This window comes from Peromyscus eremicus, chromosome 1, assembly GCF_949786415.1.
Source record: "Peromyscus eremicus chromosome 1, PerEre_H2_v1, whole genome shotgun sequence".
Lineage (NCBI taxonomy): Eukaryota > Metazoa > Chordata > Mammalia > Rodentia > Cricetidae > Peromyscus > Peromyscus eremicus.
In genome coordinates, this window is record NC_081416.1 from 32871778 (window position 1) to 32885155 (window position 13378).

Below are 13378 nucleotides of genomic sequence, written 5' to 3' on the forward strand. Positions count from 1 at the left end.
TACCAAACCAATACCACACAAAAGGTTCTACAAAAGCCACAAGTGGTCCATCAGTGTGGAAATATCAGCTCAGGGTCACAAGAAATATGAGAAAACACGATGTCTCTAAAGGAACGCATGAACAACAGACCTCGATACAAGGGTTACTGACAGAAGACATGATATAAAGAGTATTTATCAACTTCAAAGAATGAGTACAAGGAGACCGAAAGGCATTAAAGACAACAAAGGGAGAACAAAGTTAGGAAATCAAACCATGCGATGAACGAGCTGTTAAGCGTAGTGCCTGAGATCTTTGAAAAGAACCAAGAGATAACTTAGAAATGAAGAGCTCGAAAAGTCACCTGAAAAATGAGGCAGGACATTTAAATACAGACTAGGTCAAACAGGAAAGAAACCTGAGCCTGAAGACAGATCTTAAAATATCTCAGGCAGAAAAGAAAGAGAAAGAAGGGGCTGGAGAGAAGGCTCAGCGATTAAGAGCACTTGCAGCTCTTCCAGAGAACCCGAGTTCAATTCCTGGCACCCACATAGCAGCTCACATGTGTCTGTAACTCCAGTTCCAGAGGATCCAACACCCTCATATAAACATACATGCAGGCAAAACACCAATGCTAGTAAAGTAAAAATAAATACAATTTAAAAAAAAAGGAAAGAAAGGAAAGAGAGAAGAAAATAGTGCCTCTGAGACATTATTAAGGAATAAGTACATTTTGGGCACCAGAAGCCAAAGAAATAGAGAAAAGTACTAAAAACAAAGAAACAAGCAAAACCTATTAAATGATAGGTTAGAAATAGTTAGAAAATCTCCCAGTCTCAAAGATAGACATGCAGGTATAGAAGGCGCATGGAACCTCAAGTAGAATTGTCAGAATTGACCCTCCTGTGGTATATTTAGCAACACTGTGAAAGATACAAGGAAATTTCAGCTCTGAGGGACCCAACACATTCTTCTGGGCTCCACAGGCACCTGCATCCATGCATGCACAGGCCACAGACAGACAGACAGACAGATACACACACACACACACACACACACACACACACACACAATTTTTAAAAAATCTTTAAAAAAGAAAGAACTTTAAAACCTGCAGGAGGAAAGTAAAAAGTTCCATTCACGGCTCCCATTGGTCTAACAGCTTTACAAAGAGACGCTTCAGAGCCGGAGGGAAGGGAACGACTGATTCCAAGTTCTGAAAGAAAATGCTCTCAGAAAACTGTTCTTGACAAAACTGTCATTCAGAAATGAGGGAGAAAAGAAACGAAGACCCCCCCCCCCCCGAAGAAGCAAAATCAGGAATTCATCACCATTACAACAACTTTCATCAGACACTTAGCCGAGTCCTAAACCAGAAATGAAAGAAAGAATACCATGAGAATACTGAAAGAAGATGACTCAAGTGAAACAAAAGAGAAGTAGGATAAAGTCCACTTTAACGACATATTAAACCAAAGCAAACAGAATAAAATAGAAGACATAAATCAATAAAATAAGTAAAATATCAGGAGTAAGTCTTTAGCTATTAGTAAAATTAAATTAAATGTAAATGGACTAGATTCCCCAGGGTAAAAAAATACTGACTTCTTCACAGGAAAAAGCAAAGATGATACTTCTTTTTCTGTGCCTGATTTATTTCATTTAACACAATGTCTTCCAGTTCTATCTACTGCTATAAAATAATAGGATTTCATTCTCCTGGTGGCTAAATAATATTCCATTGTGTATCTTTACTATATTGAGTCTGTATCTTGACTATTGTGAACTGTGCACATTGGATGCACAGATATCTCTCTGGTATTGTAATGCTATTGCTCTGGGATATACATCCTGAAGGGAGTTAGCTTTAGCCTTCCTTCCCAAATATCAATCTAACAAGACAAGGAAATTAGTAGTATTTTTATATACCATCATATTTTTAGTTACTTTAGTTACTTCCATACTATTTCTCACCAAGCAGTGTATTAGATTGTAAAAAACAAAACTAGATTTGTATGTAGAAAACTGGAGGTTGGGAAGATGTATAGGAATGGACAAAGGGAAGCTAGATTTGACTAGTACATGCTGTACACATGGCCTGAAATGTCACACTGAGACATATTAATACATAACATTAATATGTTATCAAAAATAGAAAGGAAAAATTATTCATTTAAAAAACTAATATGACATAGACTGAATGGATTTAAAAAATGAAGTTCCAATGATCTTGGAAATAAAAACTCAGTAAGTCACCCAGTCCAACAGTGTGGAAATTCTCTTCACCAGTATAGACACATGAGGTGTCAGAAAAAGACATTCCACACTAGTGAAAACCAGTAGCAGAGAGGAGCACCTTACTTACAGCAGATAGAATACACTTGACATAAACTACAGAAAGAAACAAAGAACGAGATCAATTCAACAAGAAGACAACAATTGTAGATGTAAATTCACCCATGCTAACGCATGCAATTTATAAACACTATTAGATCTCAAGGGAGATGTGATCTCCAATACAGCAAGAATGAGGGACTTCAGCCTCCTACTTTCAACACAGGACAGACATCCAGATACAAAGAAACACCAGAGTTAACTCACACAGAAAGATACCGGTGGAAACTTTCAGCCTAACAGCTGCCAAACACACACTCATTTCATCAGCATTGGGGCATTCTCCACATTAGGCAAAACAAAATAACAGATTAAAAAATCAAAATCGTATCATGTACTTTGTCTAGTCATAATGGAATAAAACGAGAAATCAAGAATAAAATAAACTAGCTGGGTGGTGGTGGCGCACACCTTTAATCCCAGCACTGGGAGGAAAAGGCAGGTGGACCTCAGTGAGTTCAAGGACAGCCTGGTCTACAGAGAGAGTTTCAGGACAGCCAGTGTGGTTACACAGAGAAACCTTCTCTTGAAAAAGACAAAAACAAAAGCAGAAGGATAAAGAAACTTCTGAAATTAGAAAATTATATGAATGTATGCAGACTGAACAAATGATACTGCATAAACACTAAGTCATGGAAGAAATAATGAAGGAAATTAAATTGTTTTCAATTATGTCTATATACTCCTACTACAAAAAAAAATAAAAAATTATACTATGGTATATTGGTTTAATAATATGTCAAAAAGCTGTATTTTATCTCTCTTTCCTTGTACATCCTTAAACAGTGTAATGGAAAAGAATAAACTTTCAGCCTAAAAGAAGAAAATTCTTAAAACTTATGAAGATAGCCGGGCGGTGGTGGCGCATGCCTTTAATCCCAGCACTTGGGAGGCAGAGCCAGGCGGATCTCTGTGAGTTCGAGGTCAGCCTGGACTACCAAGTGAGTTCCAGGAAAGGCGCAAAGCTACACAGAGAAACCCTGTCTCAAAAAACCAAAAAAAAAAAAAAAACTTATGAAGATAGAATCAACATATCAAAGGTTATGGAATTTTAAAAAATCAATAGTAAGAGTGAAATTTATGGCAATAAACACTTCAGAAAAATGATAAGATTTCAAATAACAGCCTACTTGTGTATTTCAAAGACCAAGAAAAGCAAGGACAGGTCAAATCCAAAATAACAAAGACCAAAGACTATATAGAGAATAAACTATAGTTGAAAAGATAAATGAAATGAAGAGCTGGTCTTTGAGAGGATCGACAAAACTGAGAAACTTTTAGTTGGAATAACTGACACAGAGAATGAAGGAGACACATTGATTAAATCACAAACAAAGAAGTGTGCATTACAACCCATGTGCAGGGAACACAAGGATCCTTAGGGACTAGTGAGCACCAGTGCACAACAAACTGGAAAATCTCAGAACATGACTTCAGGGGCAGCTGCCCGTCTGTCTGTTCCCTGGGAGCCCTCCTGCCGGACTCCAGCAACAAGCCACCCGTTCTCATGCAGCTGAGACAGGGTACAATTCGTAGCTGGACTAAAGAATCAAGTTCATTGTGCGCAATTTTTAGAAAAGGAAATGTTTTGGTGCTGTGTGAAAATAAAACTTGCTGTGGGGTTTGGAATAATGTTGATGGCTGCTTAGTTTTCTGGTACCAGTATTTTAACGTGCTAAACATTCCTTATATATGTTTAATGAAAAAGATATTTTGAATTTTCTGAAAAAACCAAAACACACTAATGGCTTTGGAAGTCATTAGTAGTCTGGCTGCATGCCCCAAGTCTCTTTTGTAACAAAGGAATTCTATGTAAAGAAAGCATAACAATATTTATTTATTTATTTATTTATTTATTTATTTATTTATTTATTTATTGCATTTAACTAAGATATCTTCTAGTTGGAGTTAAGAATGTTTGCTTAATTTCCAGCCTTGTTTTCTAAAAACATGTCACAGGTTTTTGGGTCTTTTTTTTTTTTTTTTTTTTTTTGGTTTTTTGAGACAGGATTTCTCTGTGTAGCTTTGTGCCTTTCCTGGAACTCACTTGGTAGCCCAGGCTGGCCTTGAACTCACAGAGATCCGCCTGGCTCTGCCTCCCGAGTGCTGGGATTAAAGGCGTGCGCCACCACCGCCTGGCAGGTTTTTGGGTCTTTAGTCATGTCAGACTTCCAGACTGAGGCACCACAAACTCAGGTTGTTTTGTTTTGTTAATTATATGTTTGCTACAAAATATTATAGTTTCATCACTGAGAATAGTGTAGAAAATCTGAAAAGGCCTTATATGCTATGTACACTATCTAATAAATCAATTTCATTTCAAAAAATTTGGAAAGGAAAGAAAAAGATGGATAAATTTCTGGATATAAATAACTTATCAAAATTTAACCTTGGGGATATAGAAACCAGAACAGACTAACATAGGTAATGAGACTGAGTAAACAAGAAGTCTCCAGACAAAGAAAAACCTGGTCCCAGATGGCTTTGCAGCTGAATCTTACCAAATTCTCAAGCATCACCTATTCTCAAACTATTCTAAAGATCAAAATTCACTCTACCCAGTCAGCATCACCCCATACCAAAAGGAGACAAAGACACAGCAAAGAAAACTAGAGACCAATGTCACTGATAAACATAGACATAAAAACACTCAACAAAATATTAAAACATTAAAAAGATCATTCATGGTGACCAAGGTGGATGCATCCTAGAGTTAGATGTAAGAATGGTTTACCATTTGCAAATCAATAAATGTAATACGTCATCAGAATGAATTACAAAAATCATAAAAATTATCCCAATAGAAGTAGGAGAAACATTGGATAAAATTCAGCGTTGCTTCATGATTTAAAACAAATTATAGAAAGTTCATACCTAATATAATCAAGAGTATATGACAAGCCACAGCCTCCATCATATTGGATGCGGGGAAGCTGAAAGCATTTCCTCTGATATTTAAAACAAGACAAGGAAACTGACTTTCACTGTTCTCGTTCGATATATTCCTAAAGAGTTTAGGATGAACAATAAGACAACAGAGTGCATAGAAAACAGTTAGGCAGGGAGGAAGTCAAGTGGTGCAGATTATATGATTCTATATATATAGAAAAAAACCCACACTCCATTATGACTAGCAGAATCTCCACTCTAGGATCTAAAACCAACACACAAAACTAACTCAACAGCATTTTAAAACAGCAAGAAGGAATTTGCTGATAAGAGATCACAAAAGCAGCCCCGTTCACATCAGCAAAACAAAACAAAAACCAGGTTTCAATATTTTCTACCAGGATTCTGTTGCCCTCTCTTGCCCATAGTTCACCCCACTTCTGTTATATTTTCTACAGACGGATATACCAGACACTCCACGCTGGCAAACCTTTGTGAGGAGGTGGTCTGACTTTACTACTGATGCGACTTAGTGCAGTGGCCCTGCCTTATTCAGTAATTAAGGAAAAGCCTCAAATCCAGAGTAATTGTGGCATACGAAATGGTTTGAGGGCAAGAACAAAGAGGAAAAGTTCTGTGGGAGGGACAAGGACAGAAGGGTGACCCGATGAAGGAAAAGTGGGTAAGGTGATCAAGACCCAAGAAGGCAACACCGTGGGTGGGCGGAAAGGGGGTGGAGCTGGAACCATCAACCCAGGCGCTGAGAGTGCCCGAGGGATATAAAAGCCGGGTTGAGCTCCAGGAAAGCAGCAGAGCCCAGTCCCGCCAAGCCTGAGCCTCCCAGAAGCTGCCCAGACCGGGATGTCCAGCAGATTCTTGCTCCATCTCCTGGGGTTCTGGCTGCTGCTGAGCCAGCCTTGCGGGGCGCGCGTCTCGGAGGAGTGGATGGACCAAGTCATTCAGGTGTGCGGCCGGAGATATGCCCGTGCGGTGTTCGAAATCTGCGGGACCTCCGTGGGAAGACCGGCTTTGAGCCCGGGGGAGTCAGCTCTGCAACATCGGCCAACGACAGGTGAGCCCCCCCCCCCCCGATTTTTTCCAGCCTTCCCGTGCTTTCCACCGGCTGCCCACCAATCGGAAAGCGCCTCCTTCTTCCTTAGTTCAGTCCAGTCTCAGGTTTGCCTTTGTAACTTGCCTGGGTGAAAGAGTTTCAATGAGAACCCATCAGAGGGAGGTGGGCGTGCAGCTTCATGCTAGGGTGGCCTTGATCCTAGCGGGAGCCCAAATCTGTCCTGTGGAGCACGCCTAGGAGAACTCCTGCTCCCCGTTTTTAAGGCATGTCACCAAGTCAACCTTGTCCTGCATCTTTTTGAATTGGGTCTTGCAGTTCAATCCAGAGGGTAGGGAAGAGCAAGAGAAACAACAGTGACTAGATGACCATAGAGAAAAGTGAAGGGGACCAGCAAGAACGGAGGCTAGCCTTCAGTCTATCATGGCCGAAAACTCATTGATTCTATATAAAAATGCAGTGATTAAAAAGTGTGTAACTGTATGAATTCAGTTAGATTAAAGTTTAATATTTGAGTCTAGTATCTACAAACTAAAAATATGGACTTCAAAATAAGTTAAAAGCAATTTTAAATAAAGAATTTCAAGGCACAAAAACCTGTAAGTTAACCCTGACCCATACAATAACTGGCCTTTGCTCACTGACTCTAAATGCATAGAAAGTTACCATAAGCTTTGTTTGGCCGCCAAGAAAGCCCTGACTGGACAAAGGTTTAGAGCAATGAGGGACCAATAAGGTAAGTTAAAGCTAGAGAGTCTTAGGGGAAAAGAGCTAAAACTTCTGATATACATAAAATGGTATAGAATGTCACCTGCCACGGCCGGTTTAGACAGTGAATGAATGAGTGGGGAGTAGAGAGAAGATGAAGTGGGGCAGTACCATTGCTTTCCCGCTGCCTAATCCCAACTGCTGAAGTGTATTTTGGCTCAAAGAACAACAGAATTCTCGGGAAGGAGCTTTGTTCCCGGGGACCCCTGCATAGGTGAAGGGTTTGGGCTTTCTCTAAAGTGTAAGCCTCCATGGCTAACCAGGCATCCCCCTTCCACATTTGTTGTGTCTTTTGGATTCTTTGGTTTTATTCTGTCAAGAGGAAGGATTTATTGGTAAGTTGAAGTCAGCAGCAAGAACTGAGCCATTGTACTATAAGTTAAACTTAACCAACACTTCCAGTGTCTTTGTTGCTAAAACTCTGAATTTGTGCATTTGGAATAGACAAGGCCAGGGGCAGGTTTGTGTTACTCTAAGGGTTTTTTGTTTGTTTTGTTTTGGATTTTTTTTTGCAGAAAATATTTTCTTTTTAAACTCCTGACTGGCATTGCCACATGGAAACAGTCCGTGAATGCTGAACTATAGATAAGTAGTAAGAAGGCAGGGGCAGGTGGGTCTAGCAGGCTTTCCCACAGCACTGGGGGAACACCACACTTAACACTTTGGCACACATACCCTGGGAGACACCAATCTCTTTGGGAAGCACTTGGTTTGAGATTAGTATGCTTTTAAGCTAGTAGTTCTCAACCCGTGGGTCAAGACCTCTTTGGGAGAGGGGGAGCATATCAGATATTTACATTACGATTCACAACAGTAGCAAAATTACAGCTATGAAGTAGCAATGAAAATAATTTTATGGTTGGGGTCAGCACAACATGAGGAAGTGTATCAAGGGGTCATAGCATTAGGAAGGTTTTAAGCTGTTTCTCTCCTGAATATACAGTACCATCGACTCGGAGCGAACACTCTGTGGAAGGGAGATGGCCACATAAGTGTTTAGACACACATGCTCCTCTAGTCAGAGCTGAACTGTTGGAAATCCTGTCTTTTAAACTTTATCCTGAAGCAGTAACTTGACACTCAGGGACACTAAAGATCTTAAAATCGTGAAAATATTTTTCAAGGATTACTTTCATGGCTCAGAAACAATGAAGAAAATTACGCAGGCTGGAAAACATGCAAATGAGGGGGAGTTTTTTGTTCTTGTTTGTGTGTTTTTTGAGACAGAGGCTCTCTACATAGTCCTGGCTGTCCTGAAACTCATGCTGTAGACTGGCTAGCCTTGAACTCACAGAGATCCACCTGCCTCTGTCCCGCAAGTGCTGGGATTAAAAGTGTGTTGCACCACGCCTGACTTGAGAACTAGTGTTTTCATTAGCCAACATGATTTCAGAAAAGTAAGAGTTCAATGTCGAAGGGTGAAAATTGCTGTGAGAAAAAGCAAGAAAGGAGTGATGAAGAAAGACACCGGAAGGTCATGTGGATAAAACAGAACCTTGGTAAGATCATAGCACTCTGAACCTCCCAGCAAGCAAAACCACTTAGACATTCAGAACTTGCTGATTCTGTTTCAGTGTTTAATTATATCCAGGCAAAATAGGCGTTTTTTCCTATTCAAATGTCTATAGTTTCCGAATGCTCCTTGACATGAATATTTTCTCCCCCACCTACTTTTTTTTAAACTTAACAGAAACTGTGCCATCCCTCATCAACAAAGATGCAGAGCCTCTAGATATGTTTAAGTGCCTTCCAAATTTGTCACAGGAGCCCAAGGCAGCACTGTCTGAGGGGGATCCATCATTACCAGAGTCACAACAATATGCACCTGCCTTGAGCAATTCAGTTGGTAGCTTGGAAGGCTTTAAGAAAAGTTTCCATAGTCCACAAGGTGAAGCAGAAGACAGCAGTCCTCCAGAGCTTAAATACTTACGCTTGGATACTCCTTCACGGAAAAAGAGGCAGTCCGGTTTATGGCTGAGTGAGCGATGCTGCCACATTGGTTGTCCCAGAAGATCTATTGCCCAGCTCTGCTGATATGGAGCTAATGGTGCACAACTCGTCCTGTGTTCGAGTGTATTCTTGCCACCTGCTTGACGCCTCTTTCTGTTCCCTTTGATTATTTATAAGAATCTGTGAAATCGTTATTTACATTTGGACTTGCTGTTTGATGTGAAATAAATGTTCTTTGCATTATTGTAGTTCTGTTAATAATAATTTTATGCAAAACTCATTTTGTCTTTTTTAACAGTCTTATTGCTTTTGAGTGATATTCCTTCAAAACGGCTATAAACTCTTACCACTTAACTGTGCATAATAGCTCACCTCAATGCGATGCCATCATAGGGAATGCTATGCCCTCTTCTGGCCTCTGCAGGCCCCACACATGCATGTGGTGCACAGACATCCAAGCAGTCAGAACAGCTGAACACATACAATTTAAACGTTAATAAAATAAAATAAATTTGCCGGGCGGTGGTGGCGCACGCCTTTAATCCCAGCACTCGGGAGGCAGAGGCAGGCGGATCTCTGTGAGTTCGAGGCCAGCCTGGTATCCAAAACTAGTTCCAGGAAAGGCGCAAAGCTACACAGAGAAACCCTGTCTCAAAAAAAAAAATTAAAAATGCATTTAATTTAATATAATTTAACAGATCCATTCAACTGTGCTAATGATAAATAGTAGTTTAATGTGTTTTTCACACAACACATACTCATCATGTCCAATTTAAGAGGCACTAGATAATAAATATGAACAAAAGATGATTCCATTCACTAATAAGCTTTTTAAAAAAGGATTTTAAACACTAAATAGTGTAATAATAAATTAAAATGATGACAGAAGTAGGGAACCAGTACAAAAGAACTCATAAATTCTCATTTATTCACTCATTCATTCATTTACTAAATACTATAAACTTACTAGCACTTAATTATTTGTTGATAATATTATTAATTGTATCTATTATACTGAGGCATTGTTAAGAACCTATTGTATTTCAGACACTGTTCAAGGCAAGGAAGATATCACAGTAAACAAATCAGATGAAGATTCTTACCTGCTTGGAGAACACGTTCTGGTAGGAAGGGAGTAAACAAAGGAGGTAAATCTACCACATGTCAGTTTGTAATGGGTGGCGTGAGAAAACACAAAGCAAGACAATAGGGTTACTACTGCTATGATGAAACACCATGACCAAAGCAACTTGGGGAGAAAAGTATTTAGTTGCTTACGTTTCCACATCACTGTTCATCACTGAAGAACTCAAAACCAAATTCAAACAGGACAGGAACCTGGAGGCAGGAGCTGATGCAGAGGCCGTGAAGGAGTGCTGCTTACTGGCTTGCTCCTTGTGGCTTGAACAGTCTGCTTTCTTAGAACCCATGACCACCAGCTCAAAGGTGGCACCCCCCCACACACAGGGGGCTGGGGCTCTCCCCCACCAATCGCTAATTAAGAAAATGCCCAACAGGCCTGCCCACATCCCAGTTGTATGGAGGCATTGCCTCAATTGAGGATCCCTCCTCTCCAATGACTCTAGCTTGTGTCATGTTGACATAAAACTGGCAAGAACTGGTATAGAAAGCACGGAGTATCATGTAAATCAGATTGTCTGGCACATATACTTTGAGCCTTTAAGTCTCCATCTATAGATGATGGATAGTTCTTCTCTCACAGCATTTTCCTAAAAAACGTTCTGATTAGAACATATGGCCCAGTATAGTTTGGATATCGGTTGTTTCTCAAGGAGAGGGATGAGATTGTCCTAGGCTGTATCATGTCGTCTTTAAAAGCTCCAGCTGACAGTTGATTTAACAGTATTCATGGATGCCACTAGAACTCAGGACAAAACTAGGGGAATAGAAAATGGAGAAAAGACAGACTCAGAAGACAGAAAAGAGAAAGGAATGGTAAGTGGAAGTGCCAAGAACATTACTTACATGCCTCTCTGTAGCTGACACCCTGAAGTTGATGAAATTACTTCCATATAATAAAATCTCAACGAAAATGGTGAAGAAGGCAGTTATTAATGCAGAGACTACAATGGGACAAAGTACAGAGAATAAGTGACTGTCGAGTGCTTTGCCCTAAACAGGACATCTAGATCTCACCCCCATCAAGGCCCATGGAACTTCGGGGAAGAGTGGAGTGGCAAAAAAAAAAAAATGTAAAGCTCTAGAGAATGGGGAAGAGTGCTCTGAAATGCTGTCTTCTGGACATAGACCTACACAAAACTGGGTCTCCAGCTTTCCATCATGGGTCAGGGAATGGGGTTGGGGAGCTTATGAGGTCTTATTCCTCCCTGAGAGGTGTCTGTTTCTACAGGGGTATAGTCAATGGTAAGTTGCCCACACTACAGTAAGTAACTTACCCATGCTCATCCACACTACTCTAAACTCAATGAGTCAAAAAAAAGAGAGATTGGTTCAACATATGCAAAAATATATATGTAATTCAACACATAAATGTCCTTAAGGACAGAAACCATAAGATCATCTCACTTGACATAGAAAAGGCCTTCTACAAAATTCAACATCCTTTTCATGACAAAAGCCCTGCGGATACTAGGAATAAAATGAACATGTCTCAACCTAACACATCTATAGGCAATATTATGCTAAATAGGGAAAAACTGAGGGCATTTACTCAAAAATACGAAACAAAACAAGGTTGCTCTCTGTTGAATTGAATATAGTGCTAAAATTCTTAGATAGGGCAACAAGAAAAAGAAATGCAAGAGATGCACATATAAAAGCATGAAGTCCAAGTATCCCTATTTGGTGCTGACATCATCTTATACCTAGGAGATACTGAAGATTGTCCCATTTCTCCATCAATTTTGAAAGAGAGCTTTGCTAGTCACAGGAATCTTGGTCAGCAGTTATTCAATCCCAGTTCTTGAAATGTACCCTTCTATGCTTTCCTTCTTAAGAGTCTTGCTTACAAGAGGCACGGTGTTACTGTTTCTGTCTTTGTGGGGAATTGGTACTCTGGCTTCGGTGCTTTTAAGACCGTTTTTAATTTCCTGGTTTTTGACACCTTGACTATAACGTGTCATGGAGGGGCTCTGGTTGTGTGTACTTGGGACTCAAAACGCCTCTGTGTTTGGATGACTTTATATTTGGGGCATTAGTGCTCCAATTTTATTGACTATATCTCTACACCTCTGGTGTTTCTCTGGGACCCTTCTTCCATCCTGTGGATTCTTAGGTTTGGTCTCTTGATTGTGTCCCTGGGTTCTTGGATGCTGTGGTCATGCTTTTTTGTCTCCTTGGTGTTTGAATGTTACTACATCTCATCAACCGTATCTATCACCTCTCGTTTCCTTCTTTCTGTCGGGCTGAGTCTATCAGCCAAACTTTCTTCTTCTTTTTTTGTTTGTTTATTTTGATTTTTGACTCATGAAGGTTTTCATTTCCAATATTTCTTTTTTTTTTCAAAACTTCAATTTCCTCACTGAATTATTCTTCAATTTTACTATCTTTTTCACCTACATGGATGATTTTCTCCTCTGTGTTGTTGATTTTCCTTTCTAGATTCTGAATTGAAGTCATCTACTTGTTCATAGCCTCTTTCAGACCATTGGTCATTTTTTTTTTTCAGGAGCTGAGGACCAAACCCAGGTCCTTGTACTTGCTAGGCAATAGCTCTACCACTGAGCTAAATCCCCACCCCTGCCCCGACTGGTCATTTTTATCAGAGACATTTGAAGTTCTTCACTTGGAATTTGACTTATTTCAGGATAGGTCTTTGGCTTGAGCAGTCGTGTGGGGGAAGAGTTCCAATTCTTTGTGTTTCCGTGTTTTTTTTTTTTTCCATTTCTGTGTTGCAGTCTGTACATCTGTTTGTTTGAATGACTCTTCTGGATTTGGTGGTCAGTATTCTTATTGAGAAGCCTACTCTTGAGGGCTCAATCTCCAGCACCACTTGGCAAGAAAAACCTGATTGCTGTATCAGCAATAACATCAAACCCTATGAGATATACAAATATATTTGTACAATCTACGAATACATCATCAATGATCATAAAACTGAAAGTGAAAAACTACTATAGAATGTCTTATGAAGTTAAAAATTATCTAGGATAAGTGTGAAAACACTGAATAAACAAGATAATGACAGAAGACACTGTCAGCAAACTCTAGGAACTGATGAATATCTTCATCAGGGTAGCAGGGCAGAACCAACACACGAAACTCAGTAGCCTTCCTGTGGGTCAGTAATGAATGCACTGAGAAAAAAAAAAGCGGGGGTGGGGAGTTCTCATTCCCAACTTCTGGAC

The 13378-nt window shown here is 39.8% G+C and overlaps 1 protein-coding gene across 1 annotated transcript; it reads left to right on the forward strand.

Annotated features, from left to right (window-relative positions):
* Positions 1-6124: 6124 nt before the first annotated feature.
* LOC131896677 (prorelaxin 1-like) lies at positions 6125-9134 on the forward strand. Its single transcript, XM_059247432.1, has 2 exons — positions 6125-6335; positions 8791-9134. Exons 1-2 carry the CDS (start codon positions 6125-6127, stop codon positions 9132-9134), a joined length of 555 nt encoding a protein of 184 aa, XP_059103415.1.
* The last annotated feature ends 4244 nt before the right edge of the window (positions 9135-13378 follow it).

Excerpts from the sequence above, each read along its gene's own strand:
- LOC131896677 (XM_059247432.1), top strand. The coding sequence starts at position 6,125 with ATGTCCAGCAGATTCTTGCTCCATCTCCTGGGGTTCTGGCTGCTGCTG. Across the intron at positions 6,336-8,790 it reads GCAACATCGGCCAACGACAG|AAACTGTGCCATCCCTCATC; the intron begins GTGAGCCCCCCC and ends TAAACTTAACAG.